The sequence below is a fragment of the Giraffa tippelskirchi genome, chromosome 8, assembly GCF_054371585.1.
Source record: "Giraffa tippelskirchi isolate mGirTip1 chromosome 8, T2T-mGirTip1v1.2.pri, whole genome shotgun sequence".
Taxonomy (NCBI): domain Eukaryota; kingdom Metazoa; phylum Chordata; class Mammalia; order Artiodactyla; family Giraffidae; genus Giraffa; species Giraffa tippelskirchi.
Window position 1 is genome coordinate 148027270 of NC_137282.1, and position 18894 is coordinate 148046163.

The following is an 18894-nucleotide window of genomic DNA, read 5'->3' on the forward strand; positions in this document are numbered from 1 at the left end:
CCAAAAATTATTTATGAAACCAGTTCAACTGAAGAGAGGCAGAATGTTCAGAACATCCATGTTTGCACGGGTTTGCCTAGAGCCTCAGAGGTGGAAACATTTTTGACGTTGGGTAGAAGACCAAGAGACCTGAGTGGACACCGGAAAACTTGACTCTTGAATGCAAGAAAGCATGTTTGCTCCCCTCAGTGTGTTCTAAGTTCTTTTTCTTTAAATCACCTCCCTTTCTTCACCTTTATTCCCTAAACCCCGTCCTCTGCTTTACTATTTCTTTTCCCATAGTACAGATCCCCTGTTAACATACCATATAATGTACTTGGATTCATCATTATTGCACATTATCTGTCTTCCCCCAGCTAGAATATCATTTCCATGAGGATGAGTGTCTGCCTGCTTTCTTTACTGATGTAAACTAAACAAGTATAAGAGTTTCTGAGTCAAGGAGGAATTAAGTCAATGATCAACTGGTTAAATGACCAATAGCAGAGTACTGGGCAGGCGTATAGATTTCAAAATTTTGTGGTTTTGATTAGCTATTGTAAATAACTGTTCTGCAGTTAATGTTACAAGGTTAAGACACATGTCTGTGTTTTTTTTTTTAATTTATTTATTTTAGTTGGAGGCTAATTACTTTACAATATTGTAGTGGTTTTTGTCATACATTGATATGAACCAGCCATGGGTTTACATGTGTTCCCCATCCTAAACCTCCCTCCCAGCTCCCTCCCCATCCCATCCCTCTGGATCATCCCATTGCACCAGCCCTGAGCACTTGTCTCATGCATCGAACCTGGACTGGCGTTCTGTTTCACATATGATAATATACATGTTTCAATGCTATTCTCTCAGATCGTCCCACCCTCCCCTTCTCCCACAGGGTCCAAAAGACTGTTCTATGCATCCGTATCTCTTTTTCAGTCTCGCATATAAGGGTGTCGTTACCGTCTTTCTGAATTCCATATATATGTGTTAGTATACTGTATTGGTGTTTTTCTTTCTGGCTTACTTCACTCTGTATAATGGGTTCTAGTTTCATCCACCTCATTAGAACTTATTCACATGTATTCTTATTAATGGCTGAGTAATATTAAATTGTGTATATGTACCACAGCTTTCTTATCCATTCTTCTGCTGATTGGACATCTAGGTTGTTTCTAGGTCCTGGCATTTATAAACAGTGCTGCAATGAACATTGGGGTACACGTGTCTCTTTCAATTCTGGTTTCCTCGGTGTGTATGCCCAGCAGTGGGATTGCTGGGTCATATGGCAGTTCTACTTCCAGGTTTTTAAGGGATCTCCACACTGTTCTCCATAGTGGCTGTACTAGTTTGCATTCCCACCAAGAGTGTAAGAGGGTTCCATTTTCTCCACACCCTTTCCAGCATTTATTGCTTGTAGACTTTTGGATAGCAGCCTTAAGTAATCTCTTAATAGTATTCTTTGTTATGCCAGCTTCTGCTATTTGTGACTAATTTTAATAGGAGCTTCATTCTCTCAATTGTAAAGGTTGGTTTTCTTTTAATTTTCTATTAAATGAAGATAAGAAATGTTGACAAATTGCCCTCTTAGATTTTGACATCTCTATAGAGTCTGTGTTTAGTTTTGTAAGAGGAGATCCATTTCACAGAACAGGCATTAGAAAGCTGTAAATTTCAAAGAAGCTTGCTATAGGACAGATCATTACGACCACCTCAGAGCTGTATGGCATGGATGTGGATTTAGCACATATTGCTGATTCGGCACGCCAGGATCTTGGTGTACATGTCAACTTTACGTGAATCCCTGTTCAGGCAGTAGAACAGGTTATAAAATTCAGAATGACGCCTGTCTTCATCGCTGCACGTCAGGGGTGGGAGTCCTGACCAGGAAATACGAGCCTCGGAGATCTTCCGATTGACTGGGAAAATAACCTGAATACCCAAAAGATAATGACTTCTTATGCATTTTATTAGTATTTACTTATCTTTGGCCCTCCTAATTATCAAATTAAGATTTGAGGAAGACATACGAATATAAAACTCTCTAGATATGGATTTTGGAGCCAGCCTATGAGAAAACTATTAGGAATCTAAAAAGTAGAAGCATAACTCAAGTTTACTTTTAACTTTCTCTTTTCTTCCTTCCCACTCTCATCCTTTGATTTGAGGAGAAAAGAGAAAGAAGACAAGTGGAACCTCAATAGCAGATGTCCTGGGATACTTGAAAGAAAATGCTGATCTTGGGAATTCTGTTCACTAGTTCTCTTATACTTGAAAATATTTCAATCCCCTGTGCCCAGGAAGAGGTAAGCTTTTGGTGGAACTGTGTGCAATGCAGGGAAGGCTGCACATGTCAAAAATTGCAGTTAAATTCTGATTCCTTTACAGTAGAATCTAGCACTATGAATGACTGGGCTCCTGCTTTATGTAGTAGCAGTCTAGAATATAGAAGTCATGCATCTTTTTATTACAAAATGAGATATTTCAAAACACCTTATGCATTACAGGGATCACCTCTTTCTTTCATGAACTAAGGAAGAAAGCCCTCTGCCGGATGCTCACCTGGCTGAATTGCCTCTCCATGAGTGCTTGAAGTTTTTTTGATTTTTTCAAAGTCTCTCTGGCGCTTGATCGGATAGAACCTGAGACTTCTTTCATTCTCCGCAGGTCCTTGACTAGATGATTCAGAGGATCATTCCAGGAGTACAGTGACATGAGTATCCACGTACTAAGGTCTTCATTCTAAGCAACCATAAGAAACAGTCTCATTAAAACAATCATAATTCAGTGGTTCTAGTAACATCTGATCTTTGCCCAGAGCAGCTGACCTAAAAAACTTTTGGTTATTCCTATGAGTATGCAGAGATTTTTGAAGGTAGTAAAAGTTGCAAAGTATAAAATGTAAGCTATTAGTTCACACTTCACTGACTATTAAAAATCTAGGTTATTTCAGGAACTAACTCTTCTGAGGCGTTCTAATTTATAACATGAAGAATTTTCATTTTTCCTCTGAAATTCTACCACCTAGTCAATGAGTTCATGTTTGTATATTTGTGTGAGAGAAATCTAAGTATTTTATGGCAAGTCAGTATGTGCCTGCAGCACCTGACACAGGAAAGAGGGATTCTACCTGTGCCCACATCATTGTCACACAGTGATTCATTCGTATTAATGAATCAGATGAGTCATTCATATTGATTTTTGATCGGTAATTTCTTTTATGATATTACAACAAAGACACAATGAAGAAGACTTGACATTCCTAAACAGGCTTTCTTTCTTCGGTTGATCCCAATATCAGCCCCCATGCTGATATCAGAACAGTCTGTTTGGTTGACATGTGTCCGGGCACAAAATGGCACCGCGTTATCTTTAGTAACAGCATTAGTGGGATTCACAATGGAGGGTTTTCGCCCCTAGTTCACTACTACTACCAGAATTGAGCATGAAAATCCTGGGAACTGAAGATCTTTAATTAATATGCTTGATTTCTTTAAGCCATGAACTGTTTTAGTGGTAAAGAACAGAGAACTGAGTAGGATTAACTATAGTAATGCACATAAAGTGCTTAGTAAAATGTATGGTCATGTAGTAACTCTCAATACACTTTAAATTTAAGCTTTTTGAAAAATCCCTCCTCTTCCTCCTCTTTGACCTTTTTCCTTTACTTGATTATCCTCATTATTAATAAGCTTAATGGAGGAAAAGAATGCTGGTGTCATTAAGAAAGTTGGAGAGAGAGAAGATAGTATTTTAAGGGGGGATGCATGTGAAAATATTTTAAATAATGTTAGGACAAAGGATAATGCAGGAAATCAGAAAGCAGAGATTATAACGATGAAAATTTGGAGCTGCCACAAATGATTGAGGCTTGATATGTAAACAGTGTTGTCCTCAGAACAGAGGCAATTGTTGCGGCCATGAGAAGCAAAGCAATGTTTTATAGGCCAATGTTGGGGAGACTTACAAATTAAGAATAAAAGGTAACAGGAGTCATTGAGAATGATGAATGAAGGAGGTGTCAGAGAAGTAGAAGCAGAATCAGGAGAGCCTTGAAGGGCAGACGCGATGACTCAGGTGGTGCAGTATAGAACTCCCAAGTAGGAGTCACTAGTAACAGGGAGTACTCAAAACTGGGATGTGTTTCTTACATATTCATGAATTTTGCAATCCTATATTTTACACATGGACATTCCCATTCATTTCCTGTTTTCATGCATTATAATAGCTGCAATCCTGTATCTAATGCATTGGTTGAACTAAAGTTGTCTGCATGGACAATTTATAGATCTGTTATTTATTTTGCTACTACAGATCTTTAGTCATCCCTTCATTTCACTCATGCTTCATCAACTGCATAGTATAATTTCTCTTCAATTGCTTATGGTTCCTCCACATTTTTCTGCATGTACAGTTACCATCACCTCTAATAATCTGCAGCCTGGTAACATACATACTGTCTCATTTGATCCAGTGAAAAACTTGGTGAAAGACTCACATTCATCTCTTCGGCTTGTCCTCTTTCAGGAAGATGGAGGGAATTAGTGTGGCAGCTGTTGGTGGCACTGATATAGTACTGTTTGCCGTGGGTGTACTGTTGATTCTGAAAGTGATCATGCAACTAGTTAGGGTTGTTGAGCATTCAGTAGATGAACCCATTACCAGAATATTAACATGTTTGATAGACATGTAATCTTTTAAAGGGGGGGCATCAAAAATTTGAAAGTCATTCTTTTCCTACTTTTTCTCTACCTTGTATGTATACAAATCATTTTATATCTAACTTTTCTAAGTTCAACATTTTCCCTTCTCTGTTTTATTATTATCTTTTTTTTTTTATTTTTTAGTATTGGAACCAAATGTAGTACATATGTACGGTGCTTCCCAGGTGACGGTAGTGGTAAAAAAACATTCCTGCCAATGCAGGAGATATAAGAAGACTCAGGTTTGATCCCTAGGTGAGGAGCATCCCTTGCACAAGGGTACAGCAGCATACTCCAGTATTCTTACCTGGCAAATCCTATGGACAGAGGAGCCTATTGGCCTACAGTCAGTAGGACTGCAAAGAGTTGGACACAAGTGAAGTGACTTAGAGTGCATGCATGCACCTATATTTAACCATTTAATCTCTTGCTTACTGTGCATTAGAGCCAATATATTCCCTTATAAGGAGTTACACAGTTATGACTCTGACTGATCTCTGAATCCACACACCAAAAGGCTTAGTGTTCATCCCAGGTGCAGAATACAATGTTGTTTATGGCAATAAAATGGTACATCAGAAAAACATGGAATAAAGTTATAGGAAATACTAAGCAATTGACTGAGAATAGTAAGAGTAGAAAAATCTAGCTAACACATTGATAGAGAAAAACTAATCTTTAATGAAAATTATGAGCATTTAAAGATATTACTTGGAATAATTAGAAAAAAATGGACAGGCAAAAATGGAGGATGAAACAAAAGCTAGTGAGTGAAAAGAACCCCGTGAATTTAATAGAAACCTTTAGCACCGCTTTTTATTAGTTGTCTGCTCTACTGTGTGCTCCTTGATTGACCTAAAAGAATTAACATACAACTTTCAAATACCTTCATCAGAAAGAGAATAAGTGTTTGCAATTGTAAACTCCCCTTCTACTGTAGCTACAAATCTATTCACTGCAAATCTTAAAACAATAATTTGTAGCATTAAAAAAAACTACCATTATTTGTTTTTGTGACTGGGATTCAGCTTTGCTTAACATGTTCCATCCATCCAGTTCATTGCAGAGCAGTTCTCATTTATTGGCTATTTACTCTGAGCCTGGAAAAGAAAGCCCAGAGAGACACCGAAGGACCAGAAAATCAACATGCTTCTTTTTCCCCAGTCCCACCTCAAAGTCCTTTATGTCAGCTAGTATTATGGACTGAATGTGTAGTCTTCAAATTCATGTGTTAGAGCCCTAACTGCCAAAGTACTGTGTTTTGAAAAGGGTTCCAACATTTTGGGACCCCATGGACTGTAGCTCACCAGACTCTTCTGCCCATGGGATTTCTCAGGCAAGAATACTGGAATGGCTGGCCGTTCCCTTCTCCAGGGAATCTTCCAGACCCTGGGATAGAAACCAGGTCTCTTATATTGCAGGCAGTTTCTTTGCCATCTGAGACACCAGCAAAGCCCATTAAGGTTAAATGAGCTCTTAGGGTGGAACACTGATCCAGTAGGTTTGGTGTCTTCAAGAAGCAGAACAGCAGAGAATTTTCTGTTTTGTTTCTGTGTCTTTTCCTCTGTCTCTCTTCGCACCCCCCACCCTGTGTGAGGATACACGGAGAAGCCAGCCTGGGAAGAAAGAATTCTTACCAGAACCTGACCTTGCTAGCACCCTGATCTGGGACTTGTAGCCCCCAGAACTGGGAGGAAATAAATTTGTTGTTTAGTCCACTGAGTCTATTTTATTCGTTTATGGCATTCCTAGCTGAAAAATACAAAATCATTTATTTTGGAAATTTAAAAAAGAAAATGAATGAAAGAGATAGAAAAACTTATTGCACTTCTTAGGAATCATTGAGATGTCACAAAACTGATCCTTTCTTCCATTTCCACATTTTATGACCTGACAGCTTATTTGACCTGGAGAGTGTGTTATTTGAAGTTTGGCCGTTGCAGCCTTCTTGTTTAAAGGATAATGTAGCCAGTCACTTACGCAAGGTTCCTTCTGGGGCCGGGAGGGCTACAGGCCATTGGGTCGCAAGTGTCAGACACTACTTAGGAAGTAAACCGCCACCACCACAGTACTTACAAACTCATTGAACATTATCGCGGAAAAGTAATAGATGTCATTCGATACATTGGAGGCATCCATCAACAGGGCTGTAAGGGACTTCAGGGGGATGTCAAACACGTCAGGACAGCAGGACGGGCATAAGTTGACTTGGCACAAGAGCAGGTTTGACATGACCAGCAGCAGGAGCAGGCAGGACCCTGCTTAAATAAAAACATGAGCCATTCTGAGAAGATCTAGTCACCTGAGGTTATCAAATCCCTTCTGTGGAGGGTAGTCTTCTCTTTCCCTGTTGCTCTGAGCAGGAGTTGGTGCTGTAGTAGCTGGGGTGGGGAAGAAGCAGCGTCTTCTGTGTAAATTGAGATGGATGATGATATTTGCACAGATAAATAGTTGGAGAAGTAGGTTACTCCCTGCATTGTTGTATTGCTCCCAGAAGTACTTCTGTGCTCTGCAAACATTTGGAACTTAATTCTGAGCCAGAGTTTTTAGGCCATTCTTTTAACACAATTTAATGTTGAGACTCTGCAGACTCTGAGCAGCGAGACCTTTAGGAGTCTGTAATTTTTTCACTCCACATAGACTAACGCTTGAATTTTAGACACTGAAATGACAAGAAGTGTACAGTTGATCTGTGTGGTTTACCATCACGCTGGGGTAAGAATAAACACATGAATGACTCGCCACTCCTATTGAAAACAAAGAGAATACTAAGAGAAAAAGGATACTGTACCTTGGATCTGCTAACTCACCTTACTAACCCCATGCATGTCTTTGACACTTTCTTAAAAGCTTTAAAACATCTTAAAATTTGTGTTTCATAGTAACCCTGTGAGATAGCCTTGATCTTCACTATGATCATCGCGTTCTGTTAGTGAAGACGGGATGACTTGGAGAGGGCAAGTAATTTTCCCCAGGTCCCATTATTAGCAGATGGAGGTGACTGGGCACCAATACAGTCATCTGTTCACTTCCTGATGTCACATCACACGTGCCTGTGGGCTCTCGGTCTGCATGTGTGTAACCAGGACCACATCAGGACCTGTGATGGCTCTACTTGCAGAGAAAAATATTTTGTCTTTAACTGCAAAACCGCAGTGACCCTAGAACATTGGTTTTATCCACTTGTTCTGTTCTGTCTATAAAACACTCACTGTTTAAGTCTTACAATTATCAGTGTTGGAGCCTGGTTCTCCTGGCTAGCCTTTCTTCTAGACACCTTGACAGCTCTTCTAATTTTATGTATCTTTAATCTTCTCATTACATTTGTTTCTTCGAGAAAATAGCAAATAAATCTCCAAAAGGTATTACCTGGTCAGCACCCAAGACAACGTCATTGGCTCTGCAAACAAGGCCTGCCCTTTCCTGACCTTGACATTTTAGGGAAAAAATTTATCTCTCTGGTCGGTAGTACATCCTGACAACTCATGGGGCTTAGTTTTTGAACCATCTCCAAACATCTCCTCTTTGATAGTAGAACTAGACCTTCATGTTTCCATGATGTATTTTAACATTTCAGAAATTATTTCTGGCCCTACCTTTGGCCAACAGAAGCATAAAATCATAGACACTTGCAAGCATGATTTTAATATTACTTTTTCTGTCCATCCTTTGTAGTAGGCAGAATTTAAGACTGAAGTGAACAAGAATTGAGTTTGGACAAGAGAACTAATGAAGTAGAGATTTTACTCTCCTGAACCAGATCTGAACATGATTCTTTTTCCAATTTACCAGAAGAGTGATAATTTAATTAAGGATAAGATATCAGCATTTTTTAGGTTTTCTCTGCTCTTAGTTAGTTTAAAGGCTCATGGTATCTAAGAATAAAATGGTTTCTTAAAATTAGGTGATGAAAATAAAAGAAGTGGTTCTCAAAAAGAAGACATATAAGTTGGAAAAATCTGGGACTATCTCTCTCATCAACTAAAGAGCTTATTGTGACAGGCAAGGAGAATAATAGCTTGTGTAACATAGATATATTTGTGTGCATGTATTTCTGTGCATGTAAACATGTGTTATGCATAAATATATGCTTAATTCCTACATAGAATTTTGGACCTTATAAATTTGATTTTATAAGAGGCAGTAAATATAGCAGAATACCCTAATTCCTAACATAACTGATCATTTATTGGTAGATGACTATATAATTTTTTTTCACTTAAAATGTTACTCGTGTGTTTGCTTTGGTAGTACATATATTTAAAAATTGGAATTGGAATAATACTGAGAAGATTAGCAGGGCCCCTGCCCAAGGATGACACACAAATTTGTGAAGGCTTCCATATTTTCCTGTAACAACTTCGAAGGGTGGGATGGGAAGGAAGACGGGAAGGAGGTTCAAGAGCGAGGGGACATAGGTATACCTATGGCTGATTCGTGTTGATGTTCGGCCAAAAGCAGTACAGTATGGTACAGCAATTTCTCTTCAATTCAACATCCATAAATTTAGTTATGAAAAGTGTTATTGGGATCATATAACAGATTCAGATACCCATTGTATGACTAAAGAGAATCTGACTGGAAACTGATGGTGTCACTTATCATTGGTTAGTGATCCCTTAACTGTATAGTTGAGAGATAAATAAACTAACAGACAATATTGTCTGTGATTCAGTGTCCTAAACAAGCTATATTCCTTGTCTGTGTTCGCTTTTAGGTGGTATAGTGTCCAAACTTTGAAACTGAGGCTGTTTCCAGAAGCTCACAGTCATGAGTCCTGCCCAGGGTTTTTGTTCCTGATGCTGGAGGCTTCTGTTCGCTGGTCCACTAAGTCCAAAATTTGCTCTCCTGAGCATTCTCTGGTTCTATCATGTGCACAAGTCTTTATATTTTGGTTTTCTATTGATTCTCTTATTCTTGGTTCAGACTACCAAGTTCTTTATGATTTATTTTTCAGACCCTTTTGTGCTTTGATTTTTCTGATGCTCATTAGTGTATTTGCTTGGATCCATGTCTACCTCTCTGAGTAGTTTTCAGTATCTACATAAACCCTATGCTAATCTCTTACTGTCTGGATTTTAGCTTTTAGCATCAGAATATTTTTATGAACTTCATTTTCCTTCTGGTGCAGTTTCTGGTATACAGCTTAAGCTGGTTGGCTCATCTGGCTTGTTCGTGTTGTCTCCAAAAAATTAGAGAACTCTGCTTTCTTTCAAGGGGAAATATTGCCCCTTGTTTTGATACCATTGCTAATTTTCTGTGATTTCACTTCCTGCCTCATAAGCTTTGTCTTTCTCAATCTACTGTAACTTGAGCACTATGTGTCTCAATGCTGGTATTATTATTTTAAATAAATATCAACCTAGTGTACCTGAGAGTTAAAGGGAATAAAATTACAATACTATTAGTAACAATACAGTCCCCCAAATTATAACCCAGTAATTCTCCCAGTTTTAAATGGCTTTCTATCCATGTATTATTGAGGTCCCCTACTCATTTTTCCTTACTAGGTGTTTCAATTTTGAAATAGAATTTAGAAAGCAATGGAGTGGAAAATTCTGAAAATCACCTTGGATTTTAGATGCCTCAAGATTAAGTATGTAATTATTAGTTTTTTGTAGTTAGTAGGGCTATTCTTAGCACATATAGCTCAGTGAAGGGTGATAGCTATTGAGTGAAGGATATATACTGTGAACTGTAATCACCAAACAGATGACTGGAGATAAAGAAAGAAATACCAGGAAGACACAGGCTTTTGTTCTGGAAGGAAAAACTTACAGTATCTGTCATCTACAGTCTAATCTTCAGATTTTTCAAAACATTTATTCTTCTTTTCCTCATTTAATAATTTGGGTTGTTGGATCTTTTTTTCCTACTGAGTTGCATGAGTCTCTTATATATACTTGGATATGAATCCCTTACCAAATATGTGATTTGCAAATATTTTTTTTCATTCTATAGGTTGCCATTTCTTTACTGATGACTTCTTTTACTATGCAGAAAGTTTTGAGTTTGACGCGGTCTCACTAGTTTATTGTTGCAGCTCTGCCTTTGTTTTTGATGACTGAGAAGATTGAGCTGCTTGTATTTTGGAAAGCAATCCATTGTCAGTTGTTTTATTTGTTATTATCATCTCCCATTCTTACCAAAAGACACAGACTGGCTGAATGGATACAAAAACAAGACCCATATATATGCTGTCTACAAGAGACCCACTTTAGTCCTAGAGATACATACAGACTGAAAGTGAGAGGATAGAAAAAGATATTCCATGCAAATGGAAATCAAAAGAAAGCTGGATTGGCAATTCTCATATCAGAAAAAATAGACATTAAAATAAAAACTATTATAACAGATAAAGAAGGACACTACCAAATGATCAAGGGATCAGTCCAAGAAACAGACATAATAATTTTAAATATTTATGTACCCAACATAGGAGCACCTCAATACTTAAGGTAAACACTAACTGACATAAAAGGGGAAATTGACAGTAACACAATAATAGTAGCACATGTTGACACCACACCTAAACCAATGGACAGATCATCAAAACAGAAAATTAATAAGGAAACAAAAGCCTAAAAGGAAATATTAGAGCAAACAGACTTAATTGATATATTCAGCACATTCCATTCAAATGCAGAAGAATACACTTTCTTCTCAAGTGCACATGGAACATTTTCCTCATTTTGGGTCACAAATCAAACCTCAGTAAATTTAAGGAAATTGAAACTACATCAAGCATTTTCTCTGACCACAACACTATGAGACTAGATATCAATTATAGGGGGGAAAAAAAAACTTTAAAGAACACAAACACATGGAGATTAAACAACACATTTGTAAATAATGAACAGGTTGCTGAAGAAATAAGGGAAATCAAAACATTCCTAGAAACAAAGAACAATGAAAACATGATGACCTAAAACCTATAGGATGCAACAAAAGCAGTTCTAAGAGGGAAGTTTATAGCAATACAAATCCTACCTCAGAAACACATTGAATAGACCACCTAACTACATATCTTTAACTCTTTTGAAATTTCTCATATCAATGTGTTAAAGGTTTTTTATAAAATCTTCCAACAACTTCCTTAAGTTTATTTCTAAGTGTTTTATCTTTTTTTGATGCATTAGTAAATGGATCGTTTTCTTTATTCCACTTTCTGGTAGTTCACTGTTGGTATATAGGTAGGCAACTGTGTTTCCTATATTGGAAAATAGTAAACCTAACGTATGCTACATCTTTAAAGAAAGACATTTCCCCACAAATATGACATATATATGATCAACAGGTATATGACAAGATATTCAGTATCACTAATAATCAAAGGAAATGCAGATCAAAAGCACAAGAGATATCACCTCATACCTGTTTGAATGGCTAGTACCAAAAATGTAAGAAATGACAAATGTTATTGAGGATGTGGAGAAAAAGGATTCCTTATGCACTGTTGGTAGGGATGTATACCGGTGCATTTCCCATGGGAAAATACTGTGGAGGTTCCTCAAGAAATTAAAAGAGAACAGTTACGTGATCCATTATCCTACTTCCGGATATATAGTCAATGGAAATGAAATCATTGTCTCAAAGAGAGACCTCTATTCCCATGTTCATTGCAGCATTATTCACAGTAGCCTTAGGATAGGAACAACCTGCATATCTTTTAACAGGTGAATGGATTTAAACAATGTGATGTGACATATATAGGTAAATATTATTTAGCCATTAGAAAAAGAAAGAAATCCTTCCATTTGTGGCACCATGGATGAAACTGGAGGGCATTACGCTAAGTAAACTAAGTCAGAGAAAGACAAATACCTTATGATCTCAATTATAAGGAATTTCAAAAAAAAAAAAAGAAGATGGAACTCAGAGAAGAAAATTGATTGCCAAAGATTGGAGGGTAGGACAAATAGGAGAGATTTTTAAAGGTTGCACATTTTCATTTATAAAAATTAATAAGGTCTGAGATTCTAATATTTGAGCTTCATGATCTAATCACGAGATCTAATCATGAATTTGAGCAAGCTCTGGGAGTTGGTTATGGTTAGGGAAGCCTGTGTTGCCTCAGTCCATGGGGTCACAAAGAGTCAGACTCGACTGAGCAAATGAACTGAGCTGAGTATCTAATGTATAGCATGGTTACTGTAACTAATAACATTGTGCTGTATATTTGAAATTGTCTGAGAGAGTGGACATCATCGAGTGGCATCACCGACTGGACGAACATGAGTATGAGTAAGCTCTGGGAGTCGGGGATGGACAGGGAAGCCTGGCTTGCTGCAGTCCATGGGGTCACAAAGAGTCAGACAAAACAGAATGACGGCTGAACTGAAGAGAGTGGAACTTTCCTGTGTTCTCCTCAAAAATCAAAAGTTAAACATGGGTGGTGATGGCAGTGTTACTTAATAGAAAGGGAAATTTTTTTGTAATACATGCACAAATGGGGGTAGACAAGATGACGGAGGGGTAGGTGGAAGTGGGGTACACCTCTCTCCACCGATGCATCAAGAACGTCTAAAGATGCAGCAGTTCTCACAGAGGACCAGGTGAATACTGGCAGGGCTCCCTGACTACTGAGAAGGTATATCCGGATCCATACAGAACTGGTAGGGCAAAGGGAAGAAGGGACAAGGAGGAAGGGGAAAGAAGGAGGAGAGCCAGTGGGACCAGCCTGCACCTGGGGATGAGGAAGCTGAAGCGCAGGGGACAGATCCCCCATCCAGGGCCATCCACTGGGACGGGGAGAGTCATTTGAAGCTGTTGGGGAGTGAACTAACTGATCTATGACAGTCTGAACGGAGTGAGAACCACATAGACAACCCATGCTGCAGCCTTTCATACCTCGGACAGGGTTGTAAGTCCACTGGTGTCCAAGGAAGCTGGAAGCTGGAGCCATGGGGATTGCGGAATGATCCCAGGGTGAGGACTCCTGTTGACCGTGGGGAGTCAGCTCGATGGGATGGAGGAAATCTGCTGCATGGAATGCTTCTTAAGGAAAGCCACGAGGCTATAAAATAGGGTTCACTGCCTGTGGAGTACAGCTATCTCTTTCTTCATGCTGGTACCTGTAGGTTAAGCAATAGAGAAAGACTTCAGTGAGGGTGGTCCTTGAGTGCCTATGCATTAAGCAATGGAGAAGTTTGAATATCTATATACCCTACCGTACCCCATTCTCCGTCTAAATTTTGGTTTTTAGCATCGTAATATTTTCATGAACTTAAATTTCTTCTGGTAGTATTTCTGGTTTACAAATTAAGCTAATTCCTCACATCTGGCTCATTCTTGGTGTTCAAGAAACTTTGAGAACCTTCCTTCCTCTCAAGGCAATACTGCCCTTGACTTTACTACCATTGCTGACTTCCCATACATTCACTTCTTGCCCAATATATTCTATGTCTTTCTCTATTCACTATAACTTTAGTAGTATGTGTCCCTATGTTGGTATTAATATTTATAGTAAATTATTAACCTGATTCAGTAGACAATCAAAGGACTACAGGTACAACAGAAGTAATAAATTACCCTCAAATTATAATCCATTAATGCTCCCATTTAAAACTCATTTTCTATCTATATATTACTGAGATCTCAACTCATTTTCCTTACTAGATGGCTCAATTTTGAAATGAAATATAGAAAACAATGGAGTGGTAAACTTGGAAATTACCTTCCTTTTGATATACTACCTTAGTAAGTATGCAAATATTAGTCTTTTTTCTCCAGTTGGGCTGTTCTTAGTACTTATTATAGCTCACTGTGGGATGATTGCTATTTACTGAAGAATGTACACTGTGTATTGTAATTGTCAAACAAGTGAGTGGAGATGAAGAAAGTAATGCCAGGAAGGCACAGGCTTTTGTTGTTCTAGAAGGGAAACCTGGCTGTGTCTCTCATATACATTCTAATCTTCAGATTTATTGAAATTCCTACTTTTCTTATGCTCCATTAAAAATTTGGATTATTTGGGACTTTTTGCCCCTGAGTTGTATGTCTCATGTATTTTTGGATATTAAGCCCTTATCAAATATATGATGTGGAAATATCTTCTGCCAATCTGTAAGTTGCCATTTGATTTTGTTGATGTTCTTTATTTTGGAGTTTGATGTGGTCCCACTGGTTTGTTTTTGCAGTTGTAGCCTTTGCTTTTGGTGTGAAACCCAAAAACTCATTGCCAAGACCGATGGCAAGAAGATTACCTCAATGTTTTATTCTAGGGGGTTAATTTCGTAAAGCCTTATGTTCAACTTTTTAATCCCTTTTTAGTTGATTTTTGTGTATGGTAAATGACAGGGGTCCAGTTTCATTTTTTTCATAGGACTACCCAGTTTTCCCAGTACCATTTTTGAAACGCTTCTCCTTTCCCCACTGGATATTCTTGGCTCATTTTTCATAAGCTGACTGACAATATATGGGTGTGCATTTCTTTCTAGCTTCTCTGGTCTGCTCTGTTGATCTATGTGTCTCTTTTCATGGCAGAAGCAAATCATTCTGTTTTGATTACTATGGCTTTTAATACAATTTGAAATCAGCAACCCTATTCTCAAACTTTGTTCTTCTTTCTTAGGACCACTTTGACTCTTTGGTGTTTTGTGATTTAATACAGCAGAATAGACCAAGAAGAGATGGAAGAGATACACAGAAGAACTATACAAAAAATTTCTTAATGACCCAGATAATCACAATGGTGTAGTTTCTCACTCAGATCCAGACATTCTGGAATGTGAAGTCAAGTGCGTCTTAAGAACACTGCTGCCCGTAAAGCTAGTGGAGGTGATAGACTTCCAGCAAAGCTATTTAAAATCCTAAAAGTTGATGCTATTAAAGTTCTCCACATAATATATGAGAATATCTGGAGAAGTCAGTAGTGGCCAGAGGACTGGAAGAGGTAAATCCTTATCCCAATTCCCAAGAAGAACAGTACAAAGATTGGTCAAGCCACTGAATAGTTGCACTCATCTCCCATGCTAGTAAGGTTATGCTCAATTCCTCCAGGCTATGCTCCAGCATTATGTGAAACCAGAATTTCCAGATATTCAAGCTGGGTTAAGAAAAGGCAGAGGAACCAGAGATCAAATTGCCAGCGTTTGCTGGAACATAGAGAAAGCAAGGGAATTCCGGAAAAACATCTCCTTCATTGACCTCAACAATCTGTGGATCACAATAAAGTGGAAAATTCTTAAGGAGATGAGAATAACAGGCCAACCTTACCCGTCTTCTGAGAAATTTGTATGCAGCTCAAAAAGCAACAGTTAGAAGCACACAAGGAACCTTAAACTTGTTCAAACTTAGTGAAGGAGTCCATCAAGGCTGTATATTGTCACCCTGCTGATTTAACTTATATGCAGAGCACGCCATGCGAAATGCTGGACTGGATGAGTCCTAAAAGCTGGAATCAAGATTGCTGGGAGAAATATCCACAACCACAAATATGTGAATATTACCACTCTAATGGCAGAAAGTGAAGAGGAACTAAAGAGCCTCTTGATGAAGGTGAAAGAGGAGAGTGAAACAGCTGACTTAAAACTCAATATTAAAAAAGCTAAGATCATGGTATCTGGTCCCATCACTTGCATGGCAAATAGAAGGGGAAAAGGTGGAAGCACTGACAGATTTCCTCTTCTTGAGTTCTAAAATCACTGTGGATGATAACTGCAGCCATGAAATTAGAAGATGATTGCTTCCTGGGAGGAAAGCTATGAAAAACCTATACAGTGTGTTAGAAGCAAAATATCACGTTGCCGACAGAGGTCTGCATAGTCAAGGCTATGCTCTTTCCAGTAGTCATGTATGCATGTAAGAGATGGGCAGACAATAAAGAAGGCAGAGTGCTGAAGAACTGATGTTTACGAACTGTGCTGCTGTAGAAAACTCTTGAGAGTCCGTTGGACAGCAAGGACATCAAACCAGTCAACCTTAAATGAAATCAACCCCGAATCCTCTTCAGAAGGACTGATGCTAAAGCTGAAGCTCCAATACTTTTGCCACCTAATGTGAATAGCTGACTCATTGGAAAAGACCCTGATGCTGCAAAAGATTGAAGGCCGAAGAAGAAGAGGGTGACAGAGGATGGAGACGGTTGGATGCCATCACCATTTCAATGGGCATGAACTCGGGCAAATTCTAGGAGATGGTAAGGGACAGGGAAGTCTGGCGTGCTACAGTCCATGGAGCCACAAAGTGTCAGATATGAACTGGCAACTGAACAACAACAACAGTTTTATAAAAGTTGTAGAATTTTTTTCTGTTTTGTGAAAAATGCCTTGTAATTTTGAAAGAGACTGCAGTGAATAATTACATAGCTTTGGGTAGTATGGATGTATTAACAATATTAATTCTTCCAGTCAATAAATATGAAATATGTTTCCTTTTATGTCTTTAAACATTCCTTTCATGAGTGTGTTAAATGTTTTCATGCACAGATCTTTCCACACCTTGCTTAAATTTATTTCTAAGTATTTTATTTTTCAATGCAATTGTAAATGGGATTATTTATATTTCTGTAATTTGTTTTGGTGTATGGATAGGTAACTGAGTTTTATATATTCAAATACAGTATACAAAATGCATGCTCTTTTTTATAGAATAGACAATTTTCCCTCAAAATAAGACATACAGGATGCCAGAGAAGTATATGACAAAATGATCAACATCACGTTCAAGGAAGTGCAAATCAAAAGTACAACATATACCACCTTATTCCTGTTTAAATGGGTTTACCAAAAAGTAAGAAATAAGTGTGGTTGAGGATGTGCAGAAAATGGAGGTCTTATGGATTATTGGTAGGAATGTATATTGGTAAAACTCCCATGGAATATCTTCTTAAAGTTTCTCACGAAATTTCACAAAGAACTGTTATGTGGCCATTAATCTCACTTCAGGATATATATTCATTTCAAAGAAAGTGAAATAATTATCTCAAAGAGAAATCTGTACTCCCATGTTCATTGCATCAATATTCACAGTAGCCTAGAAGAAACCTATTATAGGAATAATCTAACTATCTGTCAGCAGGTGAAGACATTAAAACAATGCGATATGATATATATGTGTGTGTGTGTGTGTGTGTGTGTGTGAATTTTATTTAGCCATTAAGAAAGAAAGAAATTCTTCCCTTTGTGGCAGTGTGGAAGAAACTGGAGGGCCTTATGCTAAGCGAAATAAGTTAGAGAAAGAAAGATACTGTATGATCTCAATTGTAAGGAATCTAAAAAAAAAAAAAAAGTGGAACTCAGAAACAGAGTAAGAAAGTGATTGCCAAGGCCTGGAGGGTGGGGTAAATAGGGAGCTGTTTGTAAAAGGTTATACATTTTAACATACGAAAATTATAAGATCTGAGGATCTAATTACCCCGCCTCCGAGGTAAGAAGCGGCGAATGCACTTTGCTAGAACAGTCTTGAAGAGAGTCTCTGTGTTCAAGGTAAGAGAAATACAGGTAAGACGATAGGCACTGAGAAAGGGGATCAGGGGCAGACAGGTTGAAACTACAGTCACGAACAACTAGCCAATCTTATCACATGGAACACAGCCTTGTCTAACTCAATGAAACTAAGCCATGACATATGGGGCCACCCAAGATGGACGGGTCATAGTGGAGATGTCTGACAGAATGTGGTCCACTTGAGAAGGGAATGGCAAACCACTTCAGTATTCTTGCCTTGAGAACCCCATGAAAAGCATGAAAAGGAAAAAGATAGGACACTGAAAGATGAACTCGCCAGGTCACTAGGTGTCCAATATGTTACTGGAGATCAGTGGAGAAATAACTCCAGAAAAAATGAAAGGATGGAGCTAAAGCAAAAACAACACTCAGTTGTGAATGGAACTGGTGATAGAAGCAAGATTCGATGCTGTAAAGAGCAATATTTCATAGGAACCTGGAATGTTAGGTCCATGAATCAAGGCAAATTGGAAGTAGTCAAACAGAAGGTGACAAGCATGAACATAGACATTCTAGGAATCAGTGAACTAAAATGGACTGGAATGGATGAATTTAACTCAGATGACCATTCTATCAACCTCTGTGGCTAGGAATTTCTTAGAAGAAATGGAGTAGCCATCATAGTCAACAAAAGAGTCTGAAATGAAGTACTTGGATGCAATCTCAAAAATGACAAAATGATCTCTGTTGGTTTCCAAGGCAAACCATTCAGTATCACGGTAATTCAAGTCTATGCCCTGACCAGTAATGCTGAAGAAGCTGAA

General features: G+C 38.2%; 1 protein-coding gene and 1 non-coding gene across 2 annotated transcripts; one reads left to right on the forward strand and one right to left on the reverse strand.

Annotated features, from left to right (window-relative positions):
* Positions 1 to 1719: 1719 nt before the first annotated feature.
* On the reverse strand, positions 1720 to 13696 carry LOC145516642 (placental prolactin-related protein 3-like). Its single transcript, XM_081518013.1, has 5 exons — positions 13533 to 13696; positions 6759 to 6940; positions 4478 to 4582; positions 2542 to 2721; positions 1720 to 1911 (listed from the first exon to the last, which is right to left on the reverse strand). Exons 1-5 carry the CDS (start codon positions 13585 to 13587, stop codon positions 1720 to 1722), a joined length of 714 nt encoding a protein of 237 aa, XP_081374139.1. The 5' UTR covers positions 13588 to 13696.
* On the forward strand, positions 8931 to 9032 carry LOC145519266 (U6 spliceosomal RNA). The gene has a single exon (XR_014063681.1). It is a non-coding gene; the product is annotated as a U6 spliceosomal RNA (small nuclear RNA).
* Positions 13697 to 18894: the final 5198 nt, after the last annotated feature.

Bases quoted from the DNA above. Each gene is read 5' to 3' on its own strand.
- LOC145516642 (XM_081518013.1), bottom strand. From the start codon at position 13,587: ATGGCTCCAGCTTCCAGCTTCCTTGGACACCAGTGGACTTACAACCCT. The intron at 4,583-6,758 runs GTAAGTACTGTG...GATCACTTTCAG, and splicing joins CGATAATGTTCAATGAGTTT to AATCAACAGTACACCCACGG. The intron at 1,912-2,541 runs GTGAGCATCCGG...TTGGGTATTCAG, and splicing joins TGGAGAGGCAATTCAGCCAG to GTTATTTTCCCAGTCAATCG.